Source organism: Gallinula chloropus, assembly GCF_964237585.1.
Source record: "Gallinula chloropus genome assembly, chromosome: 1".
Taxonomy (NCBI): domain Eukaryota; kingdom Metazoa; phylum Chordata; class Aves; order Gruiformes; family Rallidae; genus Gallinula; species Gallinula chloropus.
Genome location: NC_140085.1, coordinates 85,121,033 through 85,133,834, shown reverse-complemented (window position 1 = coordinate 85,133,834; position 12,802 = coordinate 85,121,033). Strand labels below are relative to the sequence as shown.

The 12,802-nt window shown below is 52.1% G+C and overlaps 1 protein-coding gene across 1 annotated transcript; it reads left to right on the top strand.

Annotated features, from left to right (window-relative positions):
- Window positions 1-1,000: 1,000 nt before the first annotated feature.
- On the top strand, window positions 1,001-12,272 carry P3H3 (prolyl 3-hydroxylase 3; the record flags this gene model as incomplete). Its single annotated transcript, XM_084264756.1, has 15 exons — window positions 1,001-1,420; window positions 1,716-1,868; window positions 2,552-2,732; window positions 2,858-2,989; window positions 3,854-3,987; window positions 4,278-4,367; window positions 4,692-4,744; window positions 5,279-5,337; window positions 6,462-6,586; window positions 6,711-6,806; window positions 7,777-7,927; window positions 8,106-8,223; window positions 10,601-10,676; window positions 11,088-11,228; window positions 11,540-12,272. The coding sequence occupies 15 exons, from the start codon at window positions 1,001-1,003 to the stop codon at window positions 11,750-11,752; spliced, it is 2,142 nt and encodes a 713-aa protein (XP_084120882.1). The 3' UTR covers window positions 11,753-12,272.
- Window positions 12,273-12,802: the final 530 nt, after the last annotated feature.

Below are 12,802 nucleotides of genomic sequence, written 5' to 3'. Positions count from 1 at the left end.
CTCCTTTCCTCCCTCTCCATCCCTTTCTTGTCAGTGCATCTGGAAGGCAGCAGATGCCTAGCAGCCCAGGGAAAGAACTGAAGCTCATAGAGGAGTTCTCATGGGAGACCAGGTGAAAAGTTTTCCTGTCCATTTCAGGGAAGACTTAGGCTGCCTGCAGCTAAGCAGGAGCAGCCTCTGTGTTTTCCAATACCGGTCAGCAAGAGATAACCCTGTGCTTGAAAACAATTAAATTCTCTCCAAAAAGACCCTGACCCATAACATCTCATTTAACCGGTGAAAACTGTTGATTCCAGTACAAACTTTGAAACACGATGGCACAAACTTCCAAATGGGAAAGCTGATGGAGCCTTCCAGGGGGAAGGGGCCCGACTGCTCATGCCATCAAAGCTGGAAGCTCCTGCCCTGTGAAAAGCTTTTGGAAGGGAGTTACAGAAGTAGTGTCTGGCAGATGGACCTTGTCCTGCCCGGTGCTGGCTGTAGTTCCAGCCATGGGCAAGGGTCTGGCTGCATCAGAGGGGCTGTGGGAGATAGGTAGCTCTTCACCTCCAAAGCATTTCTCCATGTGACTCCAGGGCAGTTGGTCTATGAACTGTCATAGCATGCCTCGTCCCCAGCATGGATTCTGGTGGATTAACCGTGACCTCTTACGAGATGTGTTGATGGAGGGATCTGGGCGGCCTGTACGAAAGGGGAGGTTAGCACTGGGGGATGCTTGGCAGAGGAGGACCACGTCCCACAACATGGGGCCAGCGGGCCCGTGCAGGCCCAGCACCGGGACGCGGCGGGAAGTCTCAGCTGGCACAGTAGGACGTGGGGACGGGGTCGGAACCGGACCGTGCCCCGCTCCCCCACCCGCCCACCGAGCTACCCGCCCACCGAAGCCCCGGCACGGGCGGGCACCGCCCGCCGGCCCGCCCGGCCCGGCCCCCTGGGTGGACCTAGTCCGGGGCCTCTACCCGCCCCGAACCCCCTCCTCTTCCTCCCCGGTGACTCGGCCATGGCCTCCGTCCTCTGCGTCTGCCTCCTTGCTGCCGCCGCCGCCGCCACGTCGCCGGGCCGCCTGGTCCCCTATGACCTGCTGTACGCGGACGGGGTGAGGGCGTACTTCGCCCGGGACTGGGGGCGGGCGGCCGAGCTGCTGCAGCGAGCCCTCCACAGCTACGCGGGGCTGCGGGCGGCCCAACGCGCCTGCCGTGCCGCCTGCCGCCGGGAGGCGGCCTTCCTCGGCGAGCCGCCCGGGGCCGAGCACTGGGAGGCCGCCCTCTTCGGCCCGGTGCTGCAGCGCGCCGACTGCCTGCAGCACTGCCTGGGGCAGCGGCTGGGCGCCGCGCCCTCCGCCCACCGCGCCAGCCACGCCATCCGCCGGGACTTCGAGCAGAGGGAGCCCTACAACTACCTCCAGGTGGCCTTCTTCCAGGTGGACACCGGCGAGGGGCCTCCGGGTGGGCTTTACGCGGGGGCCGGGGGTCGCCACCCCGCACAGGCCCCCGCCGCCTCTGTCAGCGATCGCAGGGTGCTGGCTCTGCGCGGCTCTGGCTGAGCGGGGGGCGGTGGGGGAGGTGGGCGAGGGCTCGCCAGCCTGGGACACGGGCCTTTGGGGCAGTTTGGGGGAGGGGCAGTTTGCGGGTGAACCTAGAGGGCAGCTGGGGTGAGGGGTGTGTGTGAGCCAGGCCCACAGGAGTGTGACAGGAGCTGCTGCCTTCTCTCCACAGCTGAAGAAGCTAGATCAGGCCGTGTCTGCTGCTCACACCTTCTTCGTCGCTAATCCCCAGCACCTCCAAATGCGGGAGGACATAGAGAAGTACCGGCGGATGTCAGGAGTGAAGTCAGACAGCTTCCGTGATCTGGAGGCCACACCGCATTGGGTGAGGGCTTGGTGCAGAGCTGGGCATCAGCAGCTCTTATCCCATCCTGGGTACCAGTCTGGGCCCCAGTCTATTCCCAGAGAAGGGCCATGGCTTGAGGCAGGGACCCCATACGCAGAATGATTGGGTTGGGTGGAAGGGACCTTTAATGACCATCTCTAGTCCACCCCGCGCACACACCATGGGCCAGGACACCCTCCACTAGCCCAGGTTGCCCAAAGCCCCATCCAACCTGGCCATGAAGACTGCCAGGGAGGGGACAGCCACAGCTTCTCAGTCCTTCAGCACCCTCATTGTGAACAATTTCTTCCATACATCTCATCTAAATCAACTCTCAGTTTAAAACCATTGCCCCTTGTCCTGTTACTACAGGTCTTGGTAAAAAGTCTTGCTCAGTCTGTCTTATAAGCCTCCTTTATAGACTGCAGTAAGATCTCCCTGAGACCTTCCATTCAGGTGGAAGACAAACCATTGCAAGTGTGGCACGGAGGCTTTCTGGTGACAGTTAACAGCAGGCTGCAGAGCCTTGGGGAAGTACATTTGGCATAAGTTCAGATTTGCTGTCCCTGTGGTGGGCTGTGCATGATCTGCCAGGCCCCTAGATGTCAGTACTACCCTGTGAGTCTCAGGAAGTCCTTTGGTGTCACCCGTACTGAAGAGGGCCCTGAATCTGACCTTTGCAGGAAGCATATGAGTCTGGTGTGCAGCACTACGATGCAGATGAGTACCTGCAGGCTGTGGCCAGGCTGGAGGAGTCGCTCACAGCGGCACTGTCAGCACTGGAAGAGTGCCGTGCCCTGTGTGAAGGGCCTCTGGAGGAGGATGAGGAGGAGATGCAGCCTGGCCTGTATGAAGCCATTGCAGGTAGCATTAAAGGCACAGAGGGTTGGGTGGGGGTGTCGTGCTCCCCACGCTGGACATGCAGTTTCCCAGCGCTTCTGCCTGGAAGAAGCATGAGCTACAGCCTTTCTGGCTCCTCTCTCTTGCAGCCCATTATATTCAGGTCTTGAAATGCAGACAGCAGTGTGTCCTTGAAATTGCCACAAAGCCCGGGCGGATTTCTGCCACGGAAGATTTCATCCCCTCTCATTTTGATTTACTGCAGTTTGCCTACGATCAAGGTGAGCAGAGCCATGATTGGGTGACTTGTGCTGTAGCATCCCTATCCCTAAACTTGTTTATGGATCTGGAGGGCACCGTGTCACAGGGAGAAGTAGCAGACTTCCTCTCTCTCCCTCTTTCTGCACCCCCCCAACTCCTCTCTTCTGTCCAAAACCTACCTTCTCTTGTTCAAGTCCAAGCCTGTGGTCATCTTGGGAGAGGTCTCCTGTGGTCTGCTCCAGTTTCCTGCAGCTTCTGTTCTATGTGGCTGTTCACACTTCTTTCCTCCAGCACTCTCAGTTTCAAGTCCTTACTCCAGCTTTTTGCCACTGTTCAAGCTGTGTATTTTATACCCAGGTCCTCACTTCCTATCTAGAACATGGGTGTGCATCTCGTCTCAACAGTGGTGTTCCTTCTGAGTCAGCCCTGCCTGCCCTTGCTGAACTGATGGCCTGTCACTTTCACACATCCCTCAGCTCTTCTCTTGGATGCCTTGGCTCCTTCCCATGCTGACCCAACTGTCTCTTATCTCCTCTGTCAGACAACTGGTAAAAGTTTTATTTCAAAGAAGTCCCCAGACCCCTCATCATGTCTATCAAGTGAAGGAGGTGGAACATCTTTCTTCCAAATATATACTTATTTTTTATCTCTGTCTTCTCTGAATGAGGTCCCAATAAATATTGAAAGTTGGGCTCATTCCCTGTATTCTCTGCCTGGCATTGGGCAGAGTGCCAGACAGGCAGGGATTGATGTGTACTCGTTGTGAGGCCTCCTACTACCAGCTGCTGACCAGCACACTGGGTGCTGCTGGCCTGTACTTGTTTGCTGTTAACATCAAGTCTTTCAGAGACATATCTGTTTGTTCTCTTCTGTCCCTGCCCAAGTTGGGAACCAGGCACTGGCTGCTGAATGTGCTGCTTCCTACTTGCTCTTCTATCCCATGGATGAGCCAATGTTGGAGAAGATGAAACAATATCACACAGAACTGGGAGAGGACACAGCTGTGACAGCCAGAGAGGTAGTTACAACCTCAGGTCTGTACCCTTTGGCCCTCCCCTGTTCCGTATGACAGGATCACAGTCCAGGAGGAAACAAAGGGAAACGTGTTTAACTGCAGATGTGTGTCAAGTCCAGGACTGAAGAAACTGTAGCCTGAGATAACTTACAGTCTGTAGGAGGCAGGGTCTCTTCAGGACAGAACTGGGCTTTCGTAGTACACAGAAATGTGTTGGGCCACGTTTTTGCTCTGGGCAGGGATGGGGTTGTTTTCTGTGTGATGGTTGTCTGACAGCCTCTTTGCTTCCACAGAATATTCAACGTTATATCCAGAGGTCTCTGATGGAGAAGCAGTTGATTTATTATGCAGTGGAGCATCTAGGAGAAACTTTTAACGACCCTGTAAGTAATGGTATCTTCTTGCCCTGATTTCACCCAGACAGTTGCCAGAATTCACTTCGGTGGCACATTTAGCCAGGAAGGATCAGATGCTGATGACAAGAACCCAGAAGTCCTTATGAGGTGGATCTTTTAAGACCTTTCTGCTGCACCAGGACCAAAGTTAGTTGGAAGCTGCTATTGTAACCACATGCATTAGACCAATCTGGCTGTCATCAGAAGCAGGTCGAAAGCGTTCTTCACTGGAGAAGGGGGACAGGCTGTTCGACCTGATCCAATGTGGGAAAAGTTTGTTGTATACCGAACTGTTTGCATTTGTTCCTGCAGGATCTTTGGACTCCAGTTGAGCTGATTCCTGAAAACCTAAAGGAGAAACACAGGTAAGGTTGGCTGAGTTGACTAGGACTAAAATTTAAGTCTTGGAAGTAGGGGATGGGGTTGGATTGGCAGGGATGGTACAAGAAGAGGAGGGTGAGGGGAGACCTTATTACTGCCTACAACTGCCTGTAGAGAGGTGGGCGATGGTCTCTTCAGCCAGGTGACAGGAGCTAGGACAAGGGGAAATGGCACTAAGCTGTGCCAGGGCAGGGTCAGGTTAGATGTTAGGAAAAAAATTTTCACTGAAAGAGTTGTCAGGGCCTGGAACAGGCTGCCCAGGGAGGGGGCTGAGTCACCATCCCTGGATGTGTTTAATAAAGAGTAGATGAGGTACTTAGGGATGTGGTTTAGCTTAGGACGGGAACAGTTGGACTCGGTGATCTTAAAGGTCTTTTCCAACCTTGTGATTCTGTGAAGGAACAGTAATACCTACTGAGGAGTGGGCAAAATAGCAAGGGTGTGAAATGCTACTGCAGGGAGGGCTAGGCATAGCTCTGTACTGACAGCCCTGGTCTCTTTTTTCCCTTGCTCCCGAGAGAGGATCAGGAGAAGCAAAAGCAGGAAACTCTGGATGTGGGAGAGGTGGAGAAGAGGGGTGAGTAAAAGAGCTTAAAGAAGGACTTGGATACAGTCAGCCAGGCTTAGCCAGGCTAAGTGCTGTCTTTTCTTCCATCCTCAGACACTGGAATGCTAGCATAGATGCAGACTGACTGGAATGGCTCAGCAAATCTTCTCACTGTTTCTTTTCTCCCTCTTCGATGCATGTGTAACCTTGCAAAATCTCACTGTGTGCATCTCTGGGATGGGAACTCAAAGAGCACTCTGGCTGGAGAAGCTGAGAGCAGTGGTGCCTGAACACATGACAAGTCTGTGGACATGCAGATCCCTGCTCAGTGTGGCAGGAGTGTCTACACCAAACCTGGTTCAACTCCACCAGCCCAACTTCGAACAACATTTTTCTGAAGGGCATGAAGAGAGAAGGGAGGGGGAAATGGAAACTGGAAACAGACTGGCTTGGGCAAGTCTTCCCCTGAAAAAGCCTTCAGCCACAGATCATTCAGACTTCTGTTTTGTGTGCTTGCTGGTCCTCTTTTCTTACACAGCCTCTTGCTGTCCTGGGCTCTGTCCCAGAGTCAGTGTTTGAAGTGACCCCAAGTGGTGCTTTGCTGTGACACGTGGGAGAGCAGGTCATTCCTGACCATCCAGAGGTCTGGGGAAGAAAGGCCAAAGATCAAAAGATCAAGTCACCAACAAATACCCATTACTTCTCTTTGGGGCTGACAAAAATAGGATGATTCAGTGGAGATAATTCTGGGGTAAGATGTGTGATCAAAAGGAGGGTTGATGGAGGTGTTTACCTGCTTCTTTTCTCCAGAGCCTCACCCCAGTAGGCTGGACCTGTTCTGCTGCTGCGATCCACAGTGCACTCAACTTTTCCCCAGCTCCCAGCTGCTGTCCCAGCAAGCCCCAAGTTTCTGCTGTCTCCTGAAGTTCTTGCTGTAGGCCAGCTTCCCCACCTGATGCTCTGGTTCCCCTGAAGCATGTGAGGGGTGCAAGTGGCCCAGGTCTGCGAGGAATGGGCACGTCTGGGGGAACTGTCCTGTCTTCTCAGAGAATGTATAGTGTCTCTCCCATTTCCTTATCCAGAATGGGGGTTGGTGTTGGAGGGCTTTTTTCCCAAAGCTTGCTCATGCCTATCTGTACTTGCTTCTCCAATAGGTCCTTTGCCTTTTGAGGGTATTGCTGTTGTGATGGATTCCCAACAGATGAATGGAACCCAGAGGGTTGTGTTTGACAGAGTGCTGACAGAGTCTGAGTGTAAAGACCTTCTCCGGCTGACAAAGGTGAGGCCTGGGTCTTGTAGGAGCTCCTGCATGTGTACTTTTCTCCTCAGCAGGCAGGGTTGTAGTGTTTCCATGGAGAAGAGGTGGCAGCCTAATGTATGTCATCTGTATTTCCCTGTCCCAGGCAGCAGGAGAAGCAGGAGATAGCTACCAGGCAAGACGGTCGCCTCACACTCCACATGAGAGATATGAAGGATTAACCATTTTGAAGGCCATGCAGGTAAGTGGCTCTGTGAGTCTGCTGCCTTCTTTGTTGTCCAGAAAGAGTGCCACCCAGACGTTTTTCTCTGTGAAGTGCACTCTGGATGTGGTCATGGGTGTGTTACCTTCCTCACAAAAACATTTGGTTTCCCATGACCCTCTTCCTCCACAATTATGTTTAGGCATGTTACATGGAGGGCTTGACAAGTGCTTTCTCTCCTGTGAGACAGGGTTTTGGGATTGCTATTTGTCCCTGTTTGGCTTAGATTAAATTGAAGAATAAGTTAAGGTGTAAGGAGCCTCTGGAGATCACTAGTCCAACCTCCTGCTCACAGCATGGCTAACTCCAAAGCTAGATGAGATCACTCAGAAATTTACTCAGGCAAGTCCTGACCATCTCCAAGGGTGGAGATTCCCTGCCCTCTCCAGGCATCTGTTTCAGTGCTGTACCACTTTAAGGTGGAAGAAGATAATCTTTGTATCTAGCCAAAATTTCTGTTGCTGCAACTGTTGCCTCTTGTCTTTCCAGTATCTCCCTGAGAAGAGACTGTCCCGGTGTTTTCTATAACCCCCTTTCAGGGGACAGGAGGCCGTAGTTAGGTCCTTTCTCAGTCTGCTCTCTGCTGAAGAAACCCAGCTCCTTCAGCCCCACAAAATTTTTTACATCATGCTCCAGCACCCCTCTGCCTTTTAAAAACCCTTCACCGATGCCTCACTCCAGCCTTCTGGTGTCCCTTGTGTACTGGGGAACCCAAAATGATGCTGCATTCCAGGTGCAGTTTCACGTGCTGAGGAGGAGGAGGAGGAGAGAATTGCTGTGCTGTACAGGTGTACCCCTGGCTTGTATTTAAATGAGAAAGCATCTTCTCCTCTTACATGTGTGACCACAGGACGTTACCAGGCCCCTCCTGCTGCACCGTGTACGTGGGCAGTTTCTTAGGGTGTCTTTGCATGTAAGTGTTCTAACAGGCTTGTTTTTTCACTTGCAGCTAGCCCAGAATGGGGACGTGGACTGGAGAGGTGCCAAATTGTTTCTGCAGGCCAGTGAGAAGTCACGGAAAATCATCGAGTCCTATTTCACTCCTGGAAAGAAGCTCCATTTCTCCTTCACACACCTCGTGTGCCGCACAGCTATAGACGGTAAAGAACCTTTCACCCTGCCAGTCCCTGTCTTCTGGAGCGTCTTCCCAGCCCTGGCCACGTGTCCTGAGAGCTTGCTGTGCCCCTTCCTCTTTGCCTTGTTCTTCTTTGAAACTGAAAATGCCCGTTTTTTGGTGTGGGGTGTTTGGTTTTTTTCCTTTGTAACCTCCCTTTTCAGAGAAGCAGGAAGGTCGCATGGATCTCAGTCACCCTGTCCATGCTGATAATTGTCTCTTGGATCCTGAGGGGCAGGAATGCTGGCGAGAACCACCTGCCTACGTGTACAGGGACTACAGGTAAGAGAAAAAGGGGATGTGCATTAGATCATGTGGAGATCAGAATGTCTCCCCAGCCCCATCAGAGGATAAGCTCAGCTTACAGAAACCAGGTGATGGGCTGTTGGCTCAAGGCCAGCCTGGACTGTAGCATCAGGCAGAAAGCTGCATCAGTGGGTTCGGAGCAAGGCATGAAACGCCTTCCCTGAGCTAGGAAGAAGATCTGCCCTTTCTTTCCTCCCAGCCAGCATTAACAGAGAGCTGAATGAGGCTGGGAGGCTGCAGACTGGAACTATATCAAGTTGTTGTCTTGTGAGTCTACCACTGTACTACAGTCCGCTTCCAACCCTTATGACAGTCTGTTTCTTTTTATCATATTCCTTCTTTCATGCATTGCAGGAGAGGGAGAACCAAGCTCCTTGGGCTTCCTTTGAGCAATCAGAGTACTTTGACTATTCTCTCAGTTCATCTCTCTCAAGATTCACTGCCAACATTTTTTGTTGGGTTTTTCCATTCCGTGTGAGTTTTTTTCCAGCCTGTGGCAGCTTCTGTTACTTTTCTCTGCAAGAACCTGAAATATGTTTTAAAGATGGTGACAGCTGTTGCACACTGCAGCCTAATTAGGTCTGTTTGCTACAACTGGTTCCCCCTATTTACGGTCCCATCCTTGGGACCTTACTTCCTTTTTCTTTGAGTGGTAACTGTACCCAGAGCAGAAATCTCTGAGCAGCCTACAGTAAGGATGTAGGACTTAGAGGCAATTCCAGTGTCATTGAGTCCAATTCCCTTCTGACATAGTTATTAACTTGGTTTAGTCAGATTGTAAAGTTACCAGGCTCTGTCGTGTAACTGGTTAGATCTCTGTCCTTCCTGTGGGAAAGCTGCCCTGTCACCTTGCTCCTCCCTGGGGAGGGGGATTCTCTGACTTCTGCTTGAACGTCTATTAAAATACCCTCCCTGGGTCTATGCCACTGAGCTCTTTCTAGGAGCATTCTTGTCCTCTTGCAGAGTGAAGTGTCATTGACCAAACAACTCAGAAGGACTGAGCTCTTCCATTGTACTTTTGAAAGAGGTCCCTGGGCTCCAGACACCCTGGATTTCCTCTGATCATCGATGGTCATTAATGAAACAGGATTGGGCCTAAGTGTCTGAGAGTGCCACTGATTCTCCTCCAGGAGAGCAGTACTTCCCTTGGTGCCAGCGGTGCACTCATCAGGGTGTGCTGTTCACACACCCTTTCAACTTCTCTCTGTTTGTTAGTCATTTCTTTCGTGGCACCGGTCTGAGGGATTCTACCAGAGTCCAAACTGCTGAGATTCATGCACATTGTCTTTCCCTGGGAGATCAGGTATTTTGTTAAAGGTCACATGGATAGCCCAGCCTGGTTTTACTAACCCACATCGCACATTTTCAGACCGTTTTCCATTCACATCTTGTCCTTCATTTATTATTCCCCCCCCAAAAAAAGGGATCTAGAGCCCCGTAGGCCACTAAGGGGGTCTGCTAGCAGGCCTGTTTGTGCTTCAAGCGTTATCCCCACCCTCCTGCCTCTTCGTGCGTGTGAGAGCTAGCCTTGCTTTGCTCCAGTTGGGTTACCACCTTGACTTCACAGCCTTACTGAAACCCCGTGGCAGAAGAGCTGTAACTTCCTGGGTTTCGGAGCTGGCAATCCTCTGGCTGTCCTTAGTGCTAAATGTTTTGCTTCAGCAGCCACAGCGTTGATTTCCATTTCATTTTCCCAGCCCCGTTAGTGCGCCTTTCTTGTTCCTGTGACATTTTCTGTCAGCTTAATTGAATGCCAAGAGGAACTCAAGTAGTTTGTGGTCCATTCTTTCACCTAGTTGACTGTGCTCTCACGTGCACTGCACAGTGGCCTGGCTACTTCTCTTTTCATCTAACGTTTGTAAAGAAGTTCCTTTCCATCTTCTGCAGCACCAAGCCTCTTTGACCTTTCTTAGGGTAAATGTTACCCTGCAATTCTTTGACTCTTAAGACATGGGTTTCTTTGCTGATCAGTCTCCTCTTCCAGGCTTTGGATTATTCCCAAACTTAAAACATAAGTAACAGCACACCATGTCAGAACCAAGGTCTGTCTCACCCAGGACGTTGTCACAACAGTACCACAGGAACATGCTGCAGAGGATCCAAAACAGACTGAACAAAAACAGGACAGGCACGTAGAGCTATGTCCCTGGTGTACTCTCCCAGCCTCCAGTGGCTTGCAGCACAGGGACTTCCTTGAGCTAGGCACTGCTGTATTTAACACCCCTTAATGGATTCTCCTGTGAACTGGTCCTCTCACTTTTTGAACCCATGGTAACCACAGCATGCTGTGACAAGGAGCATGGGGAAGCAGTGAGCTGTGCTGTCCTTACGACCGCTTTCTGTTTGTTCACAGTGGCATTCTCTACCTCAACGATGACTTCCAAGGTGGGGGCCTTTTCTTCACTGAAATGGACACTGTGACTGTCACAGTAAGTCTGAGACTGGCCAAAAGAAGAGAGGTCTGAGGGTGAGACTTAATCTGGGTGGGAAGAAGCTAGCTGGTTATTGTATCCCACTGCTCCAAAAGCAATGCAGCTGGTGCTGCCGCAGATTCAAATAGGGGCAGCGAAAGGCAAATCGAGGCAAATCTCAGACAGAGGAGAGGGTAACTCCTTATCTGAGATACTCCAGGCTCTCCCAGTCTGTGGGTGTCTTGTCACCTGTGTTGTTCTTTTGATTCTCTCTCTTCAAGGTCTCCCTTGCTCATAGAATGGCAGTGGATGCCTACCCTGGCAGCTCCCTGCGGTTCCACATTCCCAGAGGCAGTGTGACCTCTGTGGAAGGATTGTGTACCCCGCAGCAGGGATTTGCTGGCTTCATTCTCCCTTCTCTCCTGTCAGGCAGAGGTGCGTCCTAAGTGTGGGAGGCTGGTAGCCTTCAGCTCCGGCAAGGAAAACCCCCATGGCGTCTGGGCAGTGAGGAAGGGAAGGCGCTGCGCCATTGCTCTCTGGTACACGCACTCCCGGGAGCATGCCGAGCAGGTAAAGAGCCGTTTCTCCCTGTGGTCACTAGGACCTCCAAGCTACATCAAATCTGTCTGTGCCCCCTGCCCCAAGCAATGGCTTGTGGGCTTTCTCATGGGGCAGGACCTAATGCAGCCAGGGTTTGCCCTTGCACAAGATACCTGGTGGAGGACCAGCCAGTGGTGGGTCCTGCAAAAGAGAACGGGCTTGGGGTGGGGTGGGGTTGGATGGATGTGGCAAAGATGAGATGTGTCTTGTTAGCCCATGCAAGTGGAGCCAAGACCCTGACAAAGAGGGGTCCACATCCTTTCTTGTCTCCATGGCTGCAGGAACGGGCGAAGGCAGAGGAGCTGATGAAACAGAGGGATTTGGAGCAGGACCGGTCTGATGGAGGAAGATACCCGGGGACTGATCGCAGCGGCAGATCCTCCTCACAGTCTCCCGTTCCCAACAGTGGAGCCAGGCCCTCGAGCTGGAGCCGCAAGCCTGGCTCTGACGGGACCCAGCACCCCAAACAGCTGCGGGCCAGGGATGAGTTCTGAGTACGCAGGGCCCTGGGGCCAGGGCTGGCACACACCACGGCCGGGCAGGCCACGGTGGCGCCGGAACCACAGGGGCCTGGAGCAGTGTAGTAGCATGCTAGAGCCGTAGTGATGGGGAGGGATGCAGCTTTACTTCTCTGTGACATCCCTGCTGCTGAAAAATGGGAGCAGGGACAGAGTATTAAAAGTCAGTGACAACAGGAACTTTCTTCACTGCCTCACCACCGTGTTTGCGTCACTCAGAGGTAAGGGTCTCCTCACCCCACTCCTCTCAGTGCCAGCTTCTTGGTTATCCAGGGCCAAATCTGAGAGGGGGAGGAGGAGCCTGGGGTTTTTCAGCACAGGCTGTCTCACATTCAGGAACTCAAGACAGAGGCCTCTGAATTTCCTAGGCACCTGAAAGCTCCAGAACCTTGCAAATGTCCCAGAGGGGAAAGGTGAGAGACTGTCAATATATGGAATAAAAGCAAAATGCTGGACACAGATGTTGGTGGGAGCTTGAGTCTGTACACCAAGAGGGAGACGGGCACGCTCATCGCTGGTGGAAATCTAATCAGCAAATGAGGGAAGGAGATTGAATCCTCAGAAAAGCAAGCTATTTCCAATAAATGAGAGCAATAAAGTCAGCTCTGCTGTGATTAACCCCTGGAAAAGCAGGGGAGGTGCCTTTAAGAAAAGCACTGTATGCTCACATTTCCCTGCAGAAAGGTTTCTTTTTTTAATTTCTTTTTTTCCCCTTCCCCTCTCAGTGCACCAAATTGTCCCTGAAAACAGGAGAGATATTTTGTTTATCATTTTCCACCCTCATACAGAGACAATCTGCTGTCACTGCCCAGGGGATTAGTGTCCCGAGATGGGATTATTTTGTAGCCAAACAGGAATTGAACGGGGTGGATATGGAGTATGAAAAAGAGCAGTGACCCTTTTCCTGCAAAGCATTAGAGCCAGAGATCAGCTGGTGGTCATGACACACTTGGGCCTTTGTGCACAGAGACCCCAGTTACAGCTCGGATGGAAGAAGTCTGTAGGACCAGGGCCAGTGGTGTGAGA